The 16,302-nt window shown below is 46.7% G+C and overlaps 1 protein-coding gene across 4 annotated transcripts in view; it reads right to left on the bottom strand.

Annotated features, from left to right (window-relative positions):
- The window catches only part of TMEM131L (transmembrane 131 like), a 78,136-nt gene extending 68,749 nt beyond the window's left edge, over nt 1-9,387 (bottom strand). For all 4 annotated transcript variants that reach the window (XM_059844403.1, XM_059844404.1, XM_059844405.1 and 1 more), the window contains exons 1-3: nt 9,240-9,387; nt 8,857-8,927; nt 1,741-1,784 (exon numbers count right to left, since the gene is read on the bottom strand). In XM_059844403.1, the coding sequence (XP_059700386.1) occupies nt 1,741-1,784; nt 8,857-8,927; nt 9,240-9,363 (239 nt within the window). In that variant the 5' untranslated portion in view covers nt 9,364-9,387. The remainder of the gene's footprint in view (nt 1-1,740; nt 1,785-8,856; nt 8,928-9,239) is intronic.
- Between the last annotated feature and the right edge of the window lie 6,915 nt (nt 9,388-16,302).

The following is a 16,302-nucleotide window of genomic DNA, read 5'->3' as shown; positions in this document are numbered from 1 at the left end:
AGATGCACATAAGCCAGGATCCGTTCAGGCAAGTTTCCTGAAGCATTTTGGTATGACAATAGAAGGATGTTTCCACCATGCAAGTGAACCTCTACAAACTTTACTCCCAAAAAACAAACTCATTTTTGAAAATGAATAATTACTAGAAAAAAATTTAAGCACCTGAATGACCTACAAAAACCTCAAGCCAAATCACTTTTTCCTCTCCGAGTCTCAAGAACTAATTATTTTCAATAATATTTTTATTATTGCCATAGTAGCCAATTACCCCATCCACCTTCAGAGAAAAATAGGCAAGTAGAGAATTTTTTTTCACCTAAATTACATCTCTCTGACTACTAAGGAAACAATCAGAAACAATCTTAAGCACAGCACTGGAGACTGCTGCCTTCTGACTACCTCTCAATAAAGAAAGCATGCAGGTAATAAAGTTACACAGTAAAAATTCTGCATCCAGAACATAATAGCTCCCAGATGAAAAAATCAGAAACTTCTGTATTTGTGCAGGGAAATGCAGCTTTCAGTAGTTTACCCTTCTTTTCACAAGGGGAGGCAGAAAAAAAAAAAAATCCCCTCTGCAGGTAGGAATTGGGGCACTTAGGCAAGCACAAGTAATCAGCAACAGCTGTCAGCAGCCACAGTAATTCTCACATCCTGTTTCCAAACCATCTTTGTAATTCCCACGGAGATGAGGCACAGGAGCCTTAATGTGATGCTGGGCTCAGATGAGAAGGCTCCCAATGGGGCAGCAAAGGAAAAAGCCTTGTGAAGAAGTGCAGAGTGCAGGACAGACCCATCATAACCATCCCGTTCCCACTCCCTAGGCTTACTCCTTCTGCCAGCTCCCAAGGCTTGTGTGTTGTCAGATCTGTTTGCTCTCAGGACTAAGCTAAGGGCAAAGACTGGAGATAAATGAGAGAAGCATCTGTGGCTAACTGCTGCCATCAGAAAACAGTGCTGTTCCACACGCTTATTTTTTAAGTCTTGTGATCTTTCTGGCTGGCATGGCACTGAAAGCTGTAACCACATTAACACAAACCAAAGGAAGGAAGTGTTTCACTGGTAGATGCCCAAGCATTTCAACCTGGATGCTTGGAGGAAACAAAATGCGCATTTAAAAAATAATCTGTGATGCTATTGATGCTATTTACCCAACCCTTCAAAATAGAAGGCCTGATATTAACAGAAACTGCAGAGTTGTGGCTATAGTTTTGAAGAGCTTCATTATTTATCTGATTTCAAGACATAAGGGTAGAATATTTATTGTTCCATAGCAACACATTAATAAACCTTTGGCTTTAAATCTCCCTCACCTCTTTCCTTGCCTTGGTGCAAATTAACACTCCAAGACTACTTATATTTACAAATGTTGTAATGGACAACTGTCCCTTGTCTTAAAAAATTAATTGCAAAATATACAACAAAACAATTAATAAACATTTAATTTTTTGTGTGAAAGCAATGAGAAGCAAATTCATCTTAGAGACAGGATTAGGAGAAAGAGATGCAAGAAGGTATTTTGTACTTGCATACGCTGAGCACATGGTTTTTTGGTTTTGCTAATAAATCAATATTAACATTAAGTTGAGAAAATTGTAAGCCACAAGTAATAAAAAACTATTTAACATGCAGGAGAAAAAAGTAATGTTTTAGTAGTCAGCCTAATTACACTTTGGTATTTCCTAAAGCAAAAACCAAAATGAACTTCAACCCTCTTGCTTCCATTTGAGTTTAGCTTACCTTTGCTCTTGTGGATGCTCTTCCACATCCTCCTCCGAATCAGCCTGACAAACAGAGAAAATACTGTGTAAGAATCTCAGAACTGCAACATGCTACACTGGACATATGTACCACTTTAACTCCATCACAGATGGATTTTCATGTGACTTGTTAGCAAAAAAAATTCAGAAACCTAAAATTCCTATAACTCCTTTATGAGTCAGGTAAGGTGGTTGATGGGCATCCCATTTGAGGTTCCAGCTCATCTTGCAAAAGATAAATGGTCACTTAACCTGGCTACTCTGCTGCTTCTTCCCAAATGCTGACTGAACAGACTCATTTTTTATTTATGCAAGTGCATCTGTACAAAATCCTCTCAAACACAGAATTCCAATCTAAAGCCAACAATTGCCCTGAAACTACAGAAAGACTATTTTCTCTAATTTCAAATTTTCTGCCCCATCAGTAAATTTCAATAGCCAGTACCTGGAGAAATAGGATGCAGAATGCCTTGAAATGCAGATCACCTGTCAGTGCCAAAAGCAAAGGCAAAGTACCACATTCCAAGTGGCACAGTGAGGTCCCAAACCCAGATCTTATCAATGATTAGCAGCACATACAGAAAGCAGAGACAGCAGAAGCTCTGAACACATCATCTCAGCTGAGTTGCTGCACTCAGGCAATTTTCAAGACATGCAGCTGAATTGTGTCAGCTTGCAGTTCACCATAAACCACTTGTGAGCTGTCCACAGAAATGAACTCAAGTGTTGGTTCAATGAGCTCCCTGCAGGAAATCCATTTAAAACAAGGAGGTAGCTACTCTGAACTGGCCAAGATCTCCAGGAAAGCTTTAGGTACAACTCAAAATGAAGTATGTTACAGCCACTCAACCCCTGCTGATGAAACCAGGGACAACTTTAGGGCAATTAACATTTTTCAGGAGGAGGTCACAGTCATCCTGCCAGGAACAGCTAGTGAGTTTTCCCAGCTTCTGCTTCTGCAGGTGATGGTTCTGCAAGACATGAACTAGAGACCTTAGCAATGAAAAGGTAAGGGGAAAAAAGTCTTTTAAAATTAAAAGGCTGTACTTTCCACCACCCCTCCTACATGTTTCCCACGCAAGCATATCACAGAACAGGCCCCAAGCCACCAGCTTTGACTTTACCTATTTTCACCACAAACTGGAAAAAAAAACCACTTGTAAACACAAAACATCTTTCTACAGGCTTCAGATGCTTAAGCAGATCAGGCAGTCCTACCTGCCTACGGAATGGGACAGGCAGCAGGATTTCTGAAGACCTGAGCTCCATGAAGTGAGGAAAAACAACCACACTATAGCAGCAAATATGCTGAATGCTAACATTATTGCTAATAATTATTGTGTTTAAAATAATGACCTTATGGCTAATACGAATACAGATCTTGCCAAAAGCTACCAGACACTCCTGAACTTCCATCTTTTGTCACAAGCAGCTCATACAAGAGAAGTAGCACATCCTCCACCATAACATAACCAAATCTGGAACAAGATTGACAGGGAAGTACAAGTTAATTTGAGGACTTGACAATCTTTCTGTACACCTGCCCAGAGGTTGAAGACACCATGCTAATTGTCCAGGATCTGCAGGATACAACAACGCTCATCAGCTCAGATCTACCTAGAGGTCCCAGCACCTGGCCCCCATGAAGACCCAGCCATGTCCTCCAGAGACCTTGCAAAGCCTTGCTGCTAGACTTCACCAAGATGGCATGATACAAACCCATCACGTTTTCCAGCTTCTCTAAGCTCCTTTTGTACTTCTAGGACCTCAGTACAATACCAAGTAGAACTAGAGGACTCCTTATCCACCTTCTCCAGAAACAGCTCCTCGGCCACAGCCAGATAGCAAGCTATCCTCATTTTAAATGGCTTAGTTCCTCCTTTAAATGGCTTAGCATCTGCCAGGCATCAGAAACCTGGGTCTGTGTCATTACACTGTGCTCACCCTTAACACTAGCCACCTCAGCATTTCTCCTCTTCACTTTTCACCAAGCAACAATGAAGCAAACTTCCCAGTCTACAGTGCAGCCATAGCACATCTCAGCTGTGCAAGGAAAAAAAATTAAAAATCACCTTCAACTCTGACCACACACAGACCTCTATGTCCAGCTTACTCCTGTCTTCAGTCCTCTGTGTGATCGAGGCTACATGTGCATGAGGGCTTATACTGAGGATTTATTTTAAAAAATTAAAAAAAAAAAAAAAGGAAAAACCCAACCCAGTATTCTCAAACTATGGATGGGACTACAGGGGGAAGGGGGGAAGGAAGGCAAGTTAAAATGCAGTTCCCAACAGTCTACCTATGAGAAGAAAAAAATTCCCTTCCTCCTAACAGTATCCTGAATATGGGGCAGGTGCTTATCTTGTGTTGGAAAGCCCCTGGAAGCGCCCCTCTTGTGTCACACAAGTCTCAAGAGCCTGAGCTGACAGCTACTGCATAATCTGCACGGCCATCCAGCCCCAAGTCCTATCAGCACCATCCAGAAGCTCAGCTAGGAGTCTGGAGAAGCCTTTTAAAAGCCCAAAGAGGAACACAATTCCCACTCCAAGCCTGTCTCAGACTTTCACACGAATTGTGTGTCTTCAGACAAGCCCTGCTTTGAAGTAGGTGACTCTGTACATGTAATTTGTGCACAGCCGATGGGCTCGTTAATGACACACTGCAGTGCTGCGCATCTCTGATGAATATATGTAAGATCAAGGTCTTCATCAGCTTTCAAAACCAGTAGAACAATTAACCTTATTAGCCCCTGAGCTGCACTGAAGACATGCTAAGACTACTTGGGAAAAGAAAAAAAAAAAAAAAAACCATCTTTCAGACTGGAGCAGAGCCTTTTAATGAAAACTCAGGCAGCAGCTCTGTTTTCCAGGGTCTATAACTACCATGATACAGTAAACACTGTTGTTTCTCTAAAATTCAAGCACCTGAAACAATGTCACATTAAAGTGAAACAAGAAGTTATTGTAATCTCCTTAGACTACACAACCAAACTGAAACATTCACAAGGTGTTCCTCAAAGGAAACATGTCGCTCATCTCCTACGTGTGACACACAGGAACAGCAGAAAACCCATCACATAGTCAAGCGCTGCACTGACACCAAAATATAGTTTGGTACACACTGACTTTGAGGACTTACTGTCATTTTCACTAGTGATAACAAGAACTACAACTTAACCTTCATTATGTCATTTTAAGGTAGTCTCTCCCACCGAACTGAAGGGGCCAAGGGGAAAGTGCTCTGCAGGTACCCAACCCGCCTGCCCCTGCCTTCAGATGCTCCCAGTAACCACCTACGTGGTTTCTGACAGACAGAAACACACAACTATGACTCTCTGGTACCTCTTTTAAGTGGTGGAGGCCATGAACAACAATTGCCATTTGTGTTTCTCTCCTACACTTGTATGTTTATGTTTTAAACACAACATAACTAACTGCCCTTCAGCTTTGCACTGAAGTGCTACAACCTGGCTGTAAATATCTGGAGCTTTTTCAGCCTTTAGTGGTGAATGGCTTGGGTGTCAAGTCTCACATAAAGGAGCTTTTCTCTCAAGCATTTTACTTGAGTATGTATTAACAAGTTGCAAACAAACATGCAAAACCACAAAATTATAAGGGGTTTATAAAAACCACAACTGCTCTAATCAAGTCTCTTATACTGAAGATTTTCCATGTCAAAATCCCACTGGTTTTCAAAGAAAAATCCAGCTGCCCATCCCAGGGACATCTGCTAAAAAGGGGAGGTTAAGAGCAAGGATGAGAGTAAGACCAGTGGGTGCTCCGTGGTTACCCCACGCTTCGCACCACCTTCAGAAAGAAGAAATGGGCACTAGGGAATACAGCCACCACATCTGACTGGGAAAAACCAGCTGGTCTCAGAGCTAAAAAGGGAATCCAGGAAGAAACATTGAAATGCTGGAGGAAGCAGCAGACCAGTGGAAGACAGTAAGCAGGCTAGATACAGCCAGCTCCCCCTCAGCCCCAGCACACGAGCCCACGCACACCGTCACCAACTGCAGCGCTCTGGGCACCCTTCGGGCTCGGCTGCAGAGCAAGAGCAGTAGGTGAGCCATCCCCAAACAGCTCTGCAGGCTTCGGAGGAAGCTGGAATCAAAAGCCCACAAGCACTAGGGGAGGAGAAAAAAGGAAAAGCACAAATACGCATAAGAGGGAAGCTGGGAGGGGGCACACGAGAAGCACAAACAATGAAAGGGAAGCAAGAGGAAACAGAAGGTAGAACCAAGCGGGGTGGAGGCACGGGGGCCCTGGGCGGCTGTGCTCCAGCATGCAAATTCATGCAGTTCACGTAGACAAAGCGATGCCGTGAAAGGCCTAGAAAGCAACTACAAATATTAAAATGCTTTGTTTCCCCTCCCTCACCCCTTAACGTGATGTCTTTATTTGCTACATGCTCCTGGAACAAAAGCATGCACAGGCAACTGGATGGCTGAACGGGTTACCGATCCACCCAACTTTCATCCAAATTCTGCAAGCAGCAAGGAATGCTCAAAACTGCTCTGTCACAGGCAGGCAGTTGATGATGCATGGAAAATAAGATAATAGTGTAAAGCCATGACAGAAAGAGAAAAACATCCATCAGACAGCATTGGTAACCCGCCAGAAACAGGCTAAAGGGCTGGCAGACAGGGCAACCTAATCCATTTTCCTGCTGAGAGCAGTTGGAGGGAGGTGCTTTGGCAGAGGAATATGCACAGCTCCTCCCCTGGATTTTTCACTTCTGCAGGTGAAATCCTCATAGGTGCCACACTCCCTCCAAAAAGAAGCAGGAAAAACAAAATCAAGGGACCAGAACAATCCTCTTCCCAAAGTCTTCATCAAGACCCATCTTCAAACATGGGAATGAAGCAACTCTTGGATATTCCCTATCAAACAACATTTATTAACCCCTCAGGAGGTTCTTCCGGTTATTACACCCTCACCATCACATCACCTCATGTGATACATGAACACTGGGCAAACAACCTCACCAAGGGCTTAACAAATAAATTCTATTCTTACAAGAAAGAGAACATGGAAAACCTCCTTGTAGCAGCAGTAGGTCACACCATTTTTTTAAAGTGAAACGTGATCAACAAGCAATAAACCTCTTGCAAGTTTAAGCATCTCTCTAACAAAGGGCAGTTAGATGTTAACAGATGTAGTGATTTTCCAGATCTCAGGAACTGATGCTGGCTTCTTCACTGATGCTCCTCACCATTCCAGCAGTCACCGAGGAGGCCAACGATGCTGACATGTCTTTAGGACCTCACAGACACCAGAGGATCATGGCTGGATCGGCAATCCTCGACTCTTTGGGCATCCAGGGAAAAGCCATGACCAGGCACTGCACACCAGTGCCACCACTCCATAAAAGAGGTGCTGAAAGGGTCCCTCACCACATCCGCAGGGACTCAGGGGAACCTCTTTTCCTCCTCACCACAACAAATGGTAAAGGTGATTTCAAATGTGGCCACAGGGCCAAAGCCCAACAAGGGCTGGGTAAAGCCCAAGTCCACATGGAAACAAAAGAGGCATAAGGGTCAGGCCTGTAACCAAATTTTGGTCTTAAAACCTGCTTGAGGAACCCATTCCTTCTGTTCAACTTGAGTAGTCACTCATGTATCATATGCTGCTGCAGTCCTCAAGCTCAGAGGGGAAAACCCATGCAAACCAGTCAATGCACCACTAGTACTCAGAGACCAGCTCACCTGACTTTTAACCTCCTAAATCAGCGAGCATATTGTGATTTACTTCTCACTCTGTCACAACTGAAGCCGGAAGACTTCTTTCTTTCCTGCAGACCTAACATAGCCTCTACAGAAATGATGGAGGAACAGCAGCCTCAGCTTTGTCTTCACTGCTCCAAGAACTGAGCAAGACCATATGCTCAACTATGCCAGATTCATAGGTCATTTATGCCTGGTTTTTCTTTAGCCAAGCTAAAGCACATTTTTATGAGGATGCTCAAGAACAAAGTATTTTCCAAGAGGACCTAATCTCCTCAGGAAGTAAACTTCACGTCATCATCACTCAACTGCAGCTTCGCTATGAGAAGCAACTATAAATTACTACATTACACAGTTCTACATCTAATGCATCTTAATATCTTCACTGTAAAGAATACAGATGCAAAAGGCTGTGCTCCTCAAGCATCTCTGCACAGTGACTCTACACCTCCCCTTAGCTACTACCACATCTGCAACAGGCAAAATCTCAACAGCACAACAAATGTATCTTATAAAATTATTTGGATGTACAATAGATAACACTTCAGAGCACCACAGTACAAAATGCTGGATCCTGGGAAGCAGCATCAATTGTTAGCTAGCTAAGAAACAGCAGTTCTGCTATTTTTCCTTACATTAATGGGTGTCAGTGCCTGAGCACTAAACAGAGAATGATATATGGGCTTAAGACAAATAAATTACCCGCTTTTGACCCTCATATAAGATGATGTCCCTAAGGACTGCTTCTTCCCGTTTATGAGCCTGGTGCCTGGAAGTCTAGAAGGCCGAGCTCAACATATGGCAGAGTCCGTCAGTGCGAGTTAAATGACTGCCTCAAATGCCATAAACTCCAGACCCCGCTTCCAGCGCCCCTCCTCGCTCACCAGCCCCGCTGGGCATTGTACCATATTGGTTCCTCTCGCCAACACAGAATTTATCACATCTTGTTACTGCCCAACGAAAGCGACTAAACAGAACAAAAAAAAATGCGCTAGAATGAAAAGAACGGCACCATAAATGATGTGTCATTTGAGGGGGGAAAAATGGCTTCACCTGAGCAGGCCTAAGATATAAATACATGCATATTCACGACAGGCAGGTCTAGTGCCTTCCGACCACAAATGCACACGTTTAAAATAAATAATTAATTAAACGGGGGGGGAACCCTAAACAGAAAATAAATGAAGCCGAACAACCACGCCGCTGGCGCAGGCTGAGGGGGCCGCGGGGCTGGGGCTGCGCCGTGACAGCAGCGGGCGAGGCCGCCCCCGCCCCGCCGGCCCCGCGCCCGCCCCCCGGGCCCCAACACACCCGCACAGCCCCGCAACGGCCCCGGCCCCTCCGCCGCCCCCACCCCCCGCGCCCCCTCACCTGGGCGGGCAGCAGGAGCTCCCCCTCCTCGGCTTGCCACAGCTCCACCACGCCGGGGATGGGCTCGATGGCTGCGGGGGCAGAGAGAGAGAAAGCGCGGATGGGCAGGGGGCGGGCGGCCGGAGCCCGCAGGCGGCGGCCCGGGGCTCCCCGCGCCGGGGCGGGCCGGCAGAGACGCGTGGCCCGGCGGGTACCGCAGGGCCGGGAGGAAGGGAACCGAAGTCGGGGGGAGAGGTGAGCCGCGTCCCGGCTCCCTTTGTGTCCCCGGGCTGCCACCGCGGCAGCTGCCCGAGGGACGGCGACGGGGGCGGCGGCTCCGCTCTCAAGCGCGGAGCGGGCAGTGCCGACATCCCCGCCCCGCTTTGCCCCGCCGGTGCTCTTACCTTGTCCCTGCGCCTCCCCGGGCCGAAAGCAGGGCAGGAGGACGTGGAAGACGCCGAGCAGGAGGTTCATGGCCGCGGCCGCGCGGCAGTAGCCGCCGTGCTGCGGGAAGCGCAGCCCCGCCATGCCGAGCCGCGCCGCGCCGAGCTGCGGCTGGGGCGGGGCGGGCGGCGGCGGGGGCGGCTCCGCGGGCACCGGGCACCGCCCCCGCCCGCAGCGCGGCTGCGCCCGCCCCGCCCCGCAGCGCCGCGCACATGGCCGGGCGGCAGCGCTGCCGCCGCGCTGCTCCCGGAGGCGTCCGAGCCAAGTCCCCCGCGAAGCAAGAAGGAGGTGGGGGAGGCGTTGTGGGAAACACGGATCGGTTTTGTGTAGCGCGGTCGTGCAGTCGGACCGCGAGCTGCCCTACACCCCTCCCGCCCTTACGCACGTGTGGGTTGTCACCGCGCCGGGGCCCGGGGCTCCCCGGTGATTTTTAGAAATAAAAAAGGACGAGAAGTGCGAAGGAAAGAAACCAGGATGCCGCGCGAAGCGGGAGGGGAGAGCGCAGCGAGGAAGGCAATCAAAGTCCGCTCGATCTGGTGGTCCTATTGCACAGGATCCTGATCACACAGGATCGTTAGGACCGGAAGGAATCTCTGGACATCATCGAGTCGTCCGCCTTCCAAGGCAGCGTCATCTGCAGCAGGTGACACGGGAACTCCTCCAGATGGGTTTTGAAGGTCTCTAGAGAGGGCAGCCTCTTCCAATGCCACCAGTCCGGTTAATCTGCCTCAGTATTCCTTGATTGCTTGGCAGCACTATATGTTGAGGGTCGCTGCTGCTGTTCTTAAGCAACAGCGTTTTGGTCTTAAGCAACTCTTCAGGTGCCCGTTGGATCTCTCAAGGAATTACACGGTGTTTGCAAAACAGAAGTGTAGAACAGAGCCCAGAGATAGTTGTGAGGGTCACACGGTTTTAACATGTATCTCACATAGCCTCCTAATTGCATTTTAAAGTGCTTTTTTTTAAAGTCCCCTCAGATGCCTTAATTACAGGAAAAAAACAGTTGTTAAACTAGTTCTGCAAACCTCAATGAGAAAAATAAAGCAAATACTCTGCTAACAAGGTTTGCGCAGGCCCCAGAATGCATCTGGCTCTCCCCTTACCAATCACACATAGTAACTCACACAAACACTGGCAGCATGGGACTTGGTCAGCCAAGGCTCATAAATAAAGCCAAAGACGTGACAAAAATCATTTTTAGCCCTGAACTGAGACAACACATGAGGACATTTGGGACCTTAGTCTCCAGCAGCAGTGGGTCACTTGCCTAATGCCCTTTGTGCTCAGCGCTTGGAAAAGCTTTTCCCACCCAGAGGCCATTCAGGTTTGACTGGAGATGCAGGTGGGTCTCCACAAAAGAAGTGCCCACTCCCTTCCTAAAGGAGAAGACTTTGGCATTTGATGTTGCACAACCACCAAAGTACAGCTGGCAGTGCAGCCTTGTCTCCTGCCCATATGCTCCTCTTTCTGTCTTCTCTTCCCTCTTTCTCCTGCTCCCTAATGGTTAGACAGGTCCTTTGTTTTCCACACTGTCCCCCTGTGTCTTTAATCTCATTGCCTGGGCTTTCCCACACACGGGCAGAGGAGCACTGTGGCACCCCTCCACCTGCGCCCCAGAGCACCCCAGGGCTTGCAGCCTTTCAAAATAGGAATGGTTGGATGTTTCTGTGTTGGCAGACATGTGTCTATGCTTGGACAGGCGCCTGAGTACCTGCTTTAGAGAAAAAGAGACTTACCTCCTCCTTATATGACAACCCCACTCAGGGACTGCATGGCACCACGAACGTGCTGTGCATTCAGTAGGGAACATTTCCCATTGCTTCTGCAGTTGGTTCCAGTTGGAGTACTCGTTAGAGCTGTAGAGTAACATTATTTTAACTTACTAGCTTTGCTTGATGAGTTTTTAAATGTTGTGCCATCATGAGCTGATGATTTTTTGCCTGTCTGAAAGTCAACTCCATTTTCAGTGCCTGCAGGGAGGGGTCTGGCAGGACACAGGTAGGGGTTTAAAGGGAAACTCTTAGACAGTCTTGGTTTAGCTAAGCAGGTTTAAAAATGTTAAGTGAGAGAGTTAGCCTGAGCTGCAGTCCAGGCTGGGACAAGACTCACCCTGGAAATGCTTCCCCCTTGCTCTGTGTAAAGCAAAGGACATGTTTGCAGCTTTGGGAAGGGCTGGGGAGCAGGGGAAGCAAGGCTTTCTACAGTCATTGGTAAAAGAGCCACTTTTACCAATTTGAACAGTGGAGCACTGCTTTCTAGAGGCTTTTTCAGATGCAATGGGTAGGACTGGGAGGAAATCAGGGCCACGATGCAGATGTTGTGATCGCATGGGGAGATAGTTGTTGTGTAACAGACATCAGATGGGAGCAGGCAGCCTAATTACATCACTGCTTTTGTGTCTCTGTGCATTCCTTTACCAGCAAAATATGTCCAAGACTGTTCCTCATGTATGATATGAGATGACAGGAGATGAGATGTACCTGATGCCATGTACGTGGAAATGCTCCATTTTATTTAGAGCAGCCTTGCTCCTCTAGTCTGACTGCAGACCCCTGGGTGAGGAGCTTGGTGTGAAAGGGGAAACAAAGGTTGCCTGGCAAGTCCCTGACAGCCCTTTCATGGGCTACCGTGGTACTTTTCTGTTCCTCAGAAAATACTGACTAATCTGGAGTGAATGGATTCACCCCACTCACCGGGCTAGGCAAACAACTGCTAAAACATTTGGATGAGGAACTTGTTGGACGATGCACTGGGGGGGGCATGGTCCAGCTTGTAAACCTGGACCTGGTGCAGCACCCCTTGCTATCTGCAAACATGACAGTGCTCTTCGAAGCTCACAGACCTATTGATGATGCTGTTTTCCAGCTAGAGAAGATTTTTTTGAGGCTATAGACATACTTAGTATTCACGCAAAACAAATCCCTGCGCTGTCATACTTTAAAACCTTTGACTTGTTTTTTCAGGAGTAGGATATGCTGCTGAAATATTTATTTTTACTGTTTGCCTTGCCCTTGAACTACAAGGAAAAGGAGCTAAGTTTTACCTACAGCAGTCTGGAAATAGTGCCGTAAACTTCTGCAAATCAAAAAGCACACAGAAATTAATCCAGCCCTAAATGCCATTACAAATCCCCATTACTTGCAGCATGGGAATAGTTACTTGCCTTTCAAAAAAGATGTGAGACTTTACAGACACACTAGGCAAAATTAATTTCTGGGGGAACTGAGCCCAGCAGAAGACTTTATAGTATGTAATCATATCATTTGCAGCCGTGTATTGCACCACATGCAGTCAATGCTCCACCTAAGTTGAGCATATTTAGGTATTTCAATTAGGTGCAGTTTGAGAGGCAGGATGCACTGAAGGTGGTATATTTTTCTTTTAAAAGCCCCATGAAAGCGGTCAGCTCACTCTGGAGTGTTACCTTCACCTTGCCAGCCCCAGCAAGGAAACCAGCAGTGACAAGCCCCACTGGCATGAGCTGATATACCCATCCTGGGGTCTGCATCAGGCTCCAGTGGAGCTCAGAGCCTGTCCTCCTCCCCGGCGGCCTCCCTCCCTTGCCAAGTTCCTCTTATCAGCCCCACGGCTACACATCCCCACGCCCGGGGCCGGCCCTATCAGCAAGTGCAGCACTGGGCAGTTCCCCCTGATAAGGCTACAAATCCCAAAGAGAGATTGAGAGGTGATAACGCCTTGCCTTGGGTCATCTCCTCGCCCATCCTGCTCATTCCTCCCCAAAGGGTGGCCTTTCCCCAAACACCCACTGCTGGGCAACCGGAGCGTTCACCAAGGGCTCAGTCCCACACATGGACAGCCAGGTCCTTCAAACCTGAGCACACACCTATGTGATCCCCAAAGACCAGCTCATGGCTGAATGCACAGGAGGGGAAAAAAAAATTAGCGAGAAAGAATCTGGCAGGGTACAGCCGTAAGTCTGCTCGGTTGCCCGCGGGACAGCTGAAGATAAGCAGCCCTCCTTTTTCTCCCTGGCATTCGCGCCGCTGCCTTGCTTAGCCAGTTCTGGGAGCAGGCACTCTCCCTCCAGCTCAATGTTGGTGTAACTCCCAGCAGAGCGGGGCTGCCATCTCCACCGGGGCCCCTCTGCATCATTAGAATAATAAAACAGTACGGGAACAAGCGTTTCTCTCTTCCTTCTGGTGACAATTACTGTCGTGCGCTCCACCACTGCACGCTCCCCCCCGGCTCCCCCATTCCTAGCAAAGATTCTTAGCGAAGATTGTGAGTGCAGCTCGAGCTGGGCTGAGCCTAATTCTTTTAAAGACTAATTCAGCCTGATAAGAGTGTCTGGGACAAAGCCTGCCCTGGCAGCGTAATTAAAGAAGTACAAATTGTTTCTAAAACCGCACGCTGGCAGAATTTTTACAATTAATGACCAGTTGTCTCTGCTGGGGCTTGTCAGGGAGGAATCGCTCTCGTTTTACGCGTCCGATCTGGGTCAGCAGCCCATCCATCGCCTCTCTGAGGACGGGAAAGCGAACAGGCAGCGGCACTGCCCCAATAAGCTGTTAATGACACCGCACTCATTATTGCGGATAACAAACATCTTGTTTCTAAGCAGAATTTTTGCCAGCTCGCTTTCACTTTCTAGGCTGTGATTAAACACAGACATAAAAATAGGGTGCTTACCTGGCCTACTTTTTTCATTTTCCCTCTTCTCATGCATTTTTGATTGAAAAAATCTGCATGGTAAAAGAAGCATCTATATGATCACACAGAAGGCTTGATGAACATAGGACAATATTAAGTTATTTTAATGGTGCAACTTCCGCACCACTGACAAGAAAAGTATTATGGTTAAGTGATCTATTAAAAAAAAATCACTTGCTCTGGAATCTCAAGTATACATACATTATATATACATACATATATATATATCCCAAACTCCTCTGTGTACTGAAGAAGAAAGGACAGTAAATATTTTTATTTTTAAAAGCAATGTTACCATTGTGGTATCAATCAAATGCTAGGTAATTAAAAAAATACGCTGATGTGCTCTGTCCTTTCCTTGCCCTGCTCTGCCTACATTTTTTAGCACATACACTGCATCCACTTGAAAGCGTGGTGGATCCTTGCACACAGCAGGATTTTGCAGTCTCCTGCGGGACCCACCATGTTACAATAGCGTTCAAAGCTTTATAAGCTTCATTTAGTTTCAGCAAGCCTGCTGGAGCATTGTCTGTGCTTAAAGAGGCATTTAAAACTAAAGCGAAGCTTTGAAAGCTTCAGAGACAATGACGCTGGACTCCCTAAACCCATGAGTTCACTGCACGGTTTGAAGTGATGGCATCATGTAGAAAACATGACACGCTGCTCTGAGAGCCTGGCAGCACCTAGGCACAAAAGAAGAGGGGGAACAGAAAATCTGGGGTGCACATTGAGTTTCTACCACTGAAGGTCACGCCTGGACTAAAGGGAAGAAAAGCATTCTAAATTTTTTTCTGCCTTTGAGATTTGTACCTATGCATATTTATTCTCTCCTTCAGGAATGATTTCTAAGCCATTGATATGTGTGTTTCTAAGCTGTTATGAATAAAAGAAAACAACAGCCAGAGTGCACACAATGAAAACAAGGCAAGATGCAGCAGCCATGCTTCCACAAGAAGTCCAGCTTTTGGTCTAGGTGGTTTGCACATCTGTGGACTGTTCAAAAGGCAGCATTTAATGCAGAACTACACTACCTACAAGCTCAGGGAAAGAGCAGTAAAACCAGCATCAGTAAAACTGTGGTTTCCTGGACAGATACTCATTTTTCAATATACAACCCTGCTTGTCACCATTTCTAGGCAAGGGCATGCAATTTGTACAACCACAGTGAGAAACTGCATTGGTAACATCTCAAGGCAAGAGGAAAAGATCCTCTTGAATCCCAAAAATAAGCATCCACACGTCCCATGCCACCTCACTCAGGTGGTGAAGGTTACAGGTGTTCTTGGGCTGCAGTGGCATGAAGTCCCCACTCCTGCCTTGTCAGGCTTCCTTGGCAAAACTCCTGGTGCTCTTGATCACCAGGGAAAATGACAAGAAGAGGGAGATCCCCACAAAAATGGCAATGCTCCATGTAAAAACAGCACCTTGTGGATCAAGTCAGCTATAGGATGCCCTAAGTTGATTAAAAGGACAGTCTGTTGCAAACAGGTGTAATAAATACCAGCTTTGTAAAAAAGCAATGGTGCCTGAGCAGGTTTAGAAATAAAACAGTAAAACAGGATTTCACAGCATGACAAATGCTGTTCAGTAATGGCTGGGCACACCCCAGCAGCACTCAGAGAGCCATGTCGTGTCTCGCAGGCTGCATCTCATTCCTAAGACCACAGTACTTCATTGGGGCACAGCTGCAGGCAAAGCTTGATGGGCTGGAAAAGGACATGCCGTGAGCCACGGCAGAGTTACTGTGTGCCTAATTTTCAATTTTGATAGCTACAGAAGGTTTAAATGGGGGCAAAATGTAGTCTTATTTAACCTCAGTCCTCAGCCCAGTGGAGCCTTTTTTCACTGCAATTGAAAATAATGAACATAAACTAGTTGGAGGCAGATAACAGGCATGGGAAATTTGAGCTCAAAGGGGTGAAGCCTGATCAAAGAACAAAGCAACCAGAATCAGTTTAGTACCACAGCAGGTCAGAAAAAAAGCATAGCTGTCAAGAATGCAGCACTTCCACATGTGTGCAGATGCTCTTGAGGGAGGAAGATGCACTGGTGACATTGAAAAAACATAGCACAAAAGTAAAGCACGTTTCAAAATACACTCAAATTGGAAACAGTACTGTTAGAAGCTTACTAAAACACAGTAAAATATTGCTGTAGCTGTTTTTTTAAGTCCTGAAGTGTTACTATAACAAAAATAAACATGCTGATGAAATATAAGAGAACAGCAATGCCGAACTCCTGGAGAAGTGAATGGCAAATTTGCCAGAGCTGTGTTTCCAAGACTGCCTCCACAGCCCGGGATCCAATGGTAATGGGTCACAGATGTTCTCCTTTCACAAAAAGAAGTTGAAT

Source organism: Haemorhous mexicanus, chromosome 4 (genome assembly GCF_027477595.1).
Source record: "Haemorhous mexicanus isolate bHaeMex1 chromosome 4, bHaeMex1.pri, whole genome shotgun sequence".
NCBI lineage: Eukaryota > Metazoa > Chordata > Aves > Passeriformes > Fringillidae > Haemorhous > Haemorhous mexicanus.
Note: the sequence above shows the minus strand (reverse complement) of the source record. Positions and strands in the feature narration are given on the sequence as shown.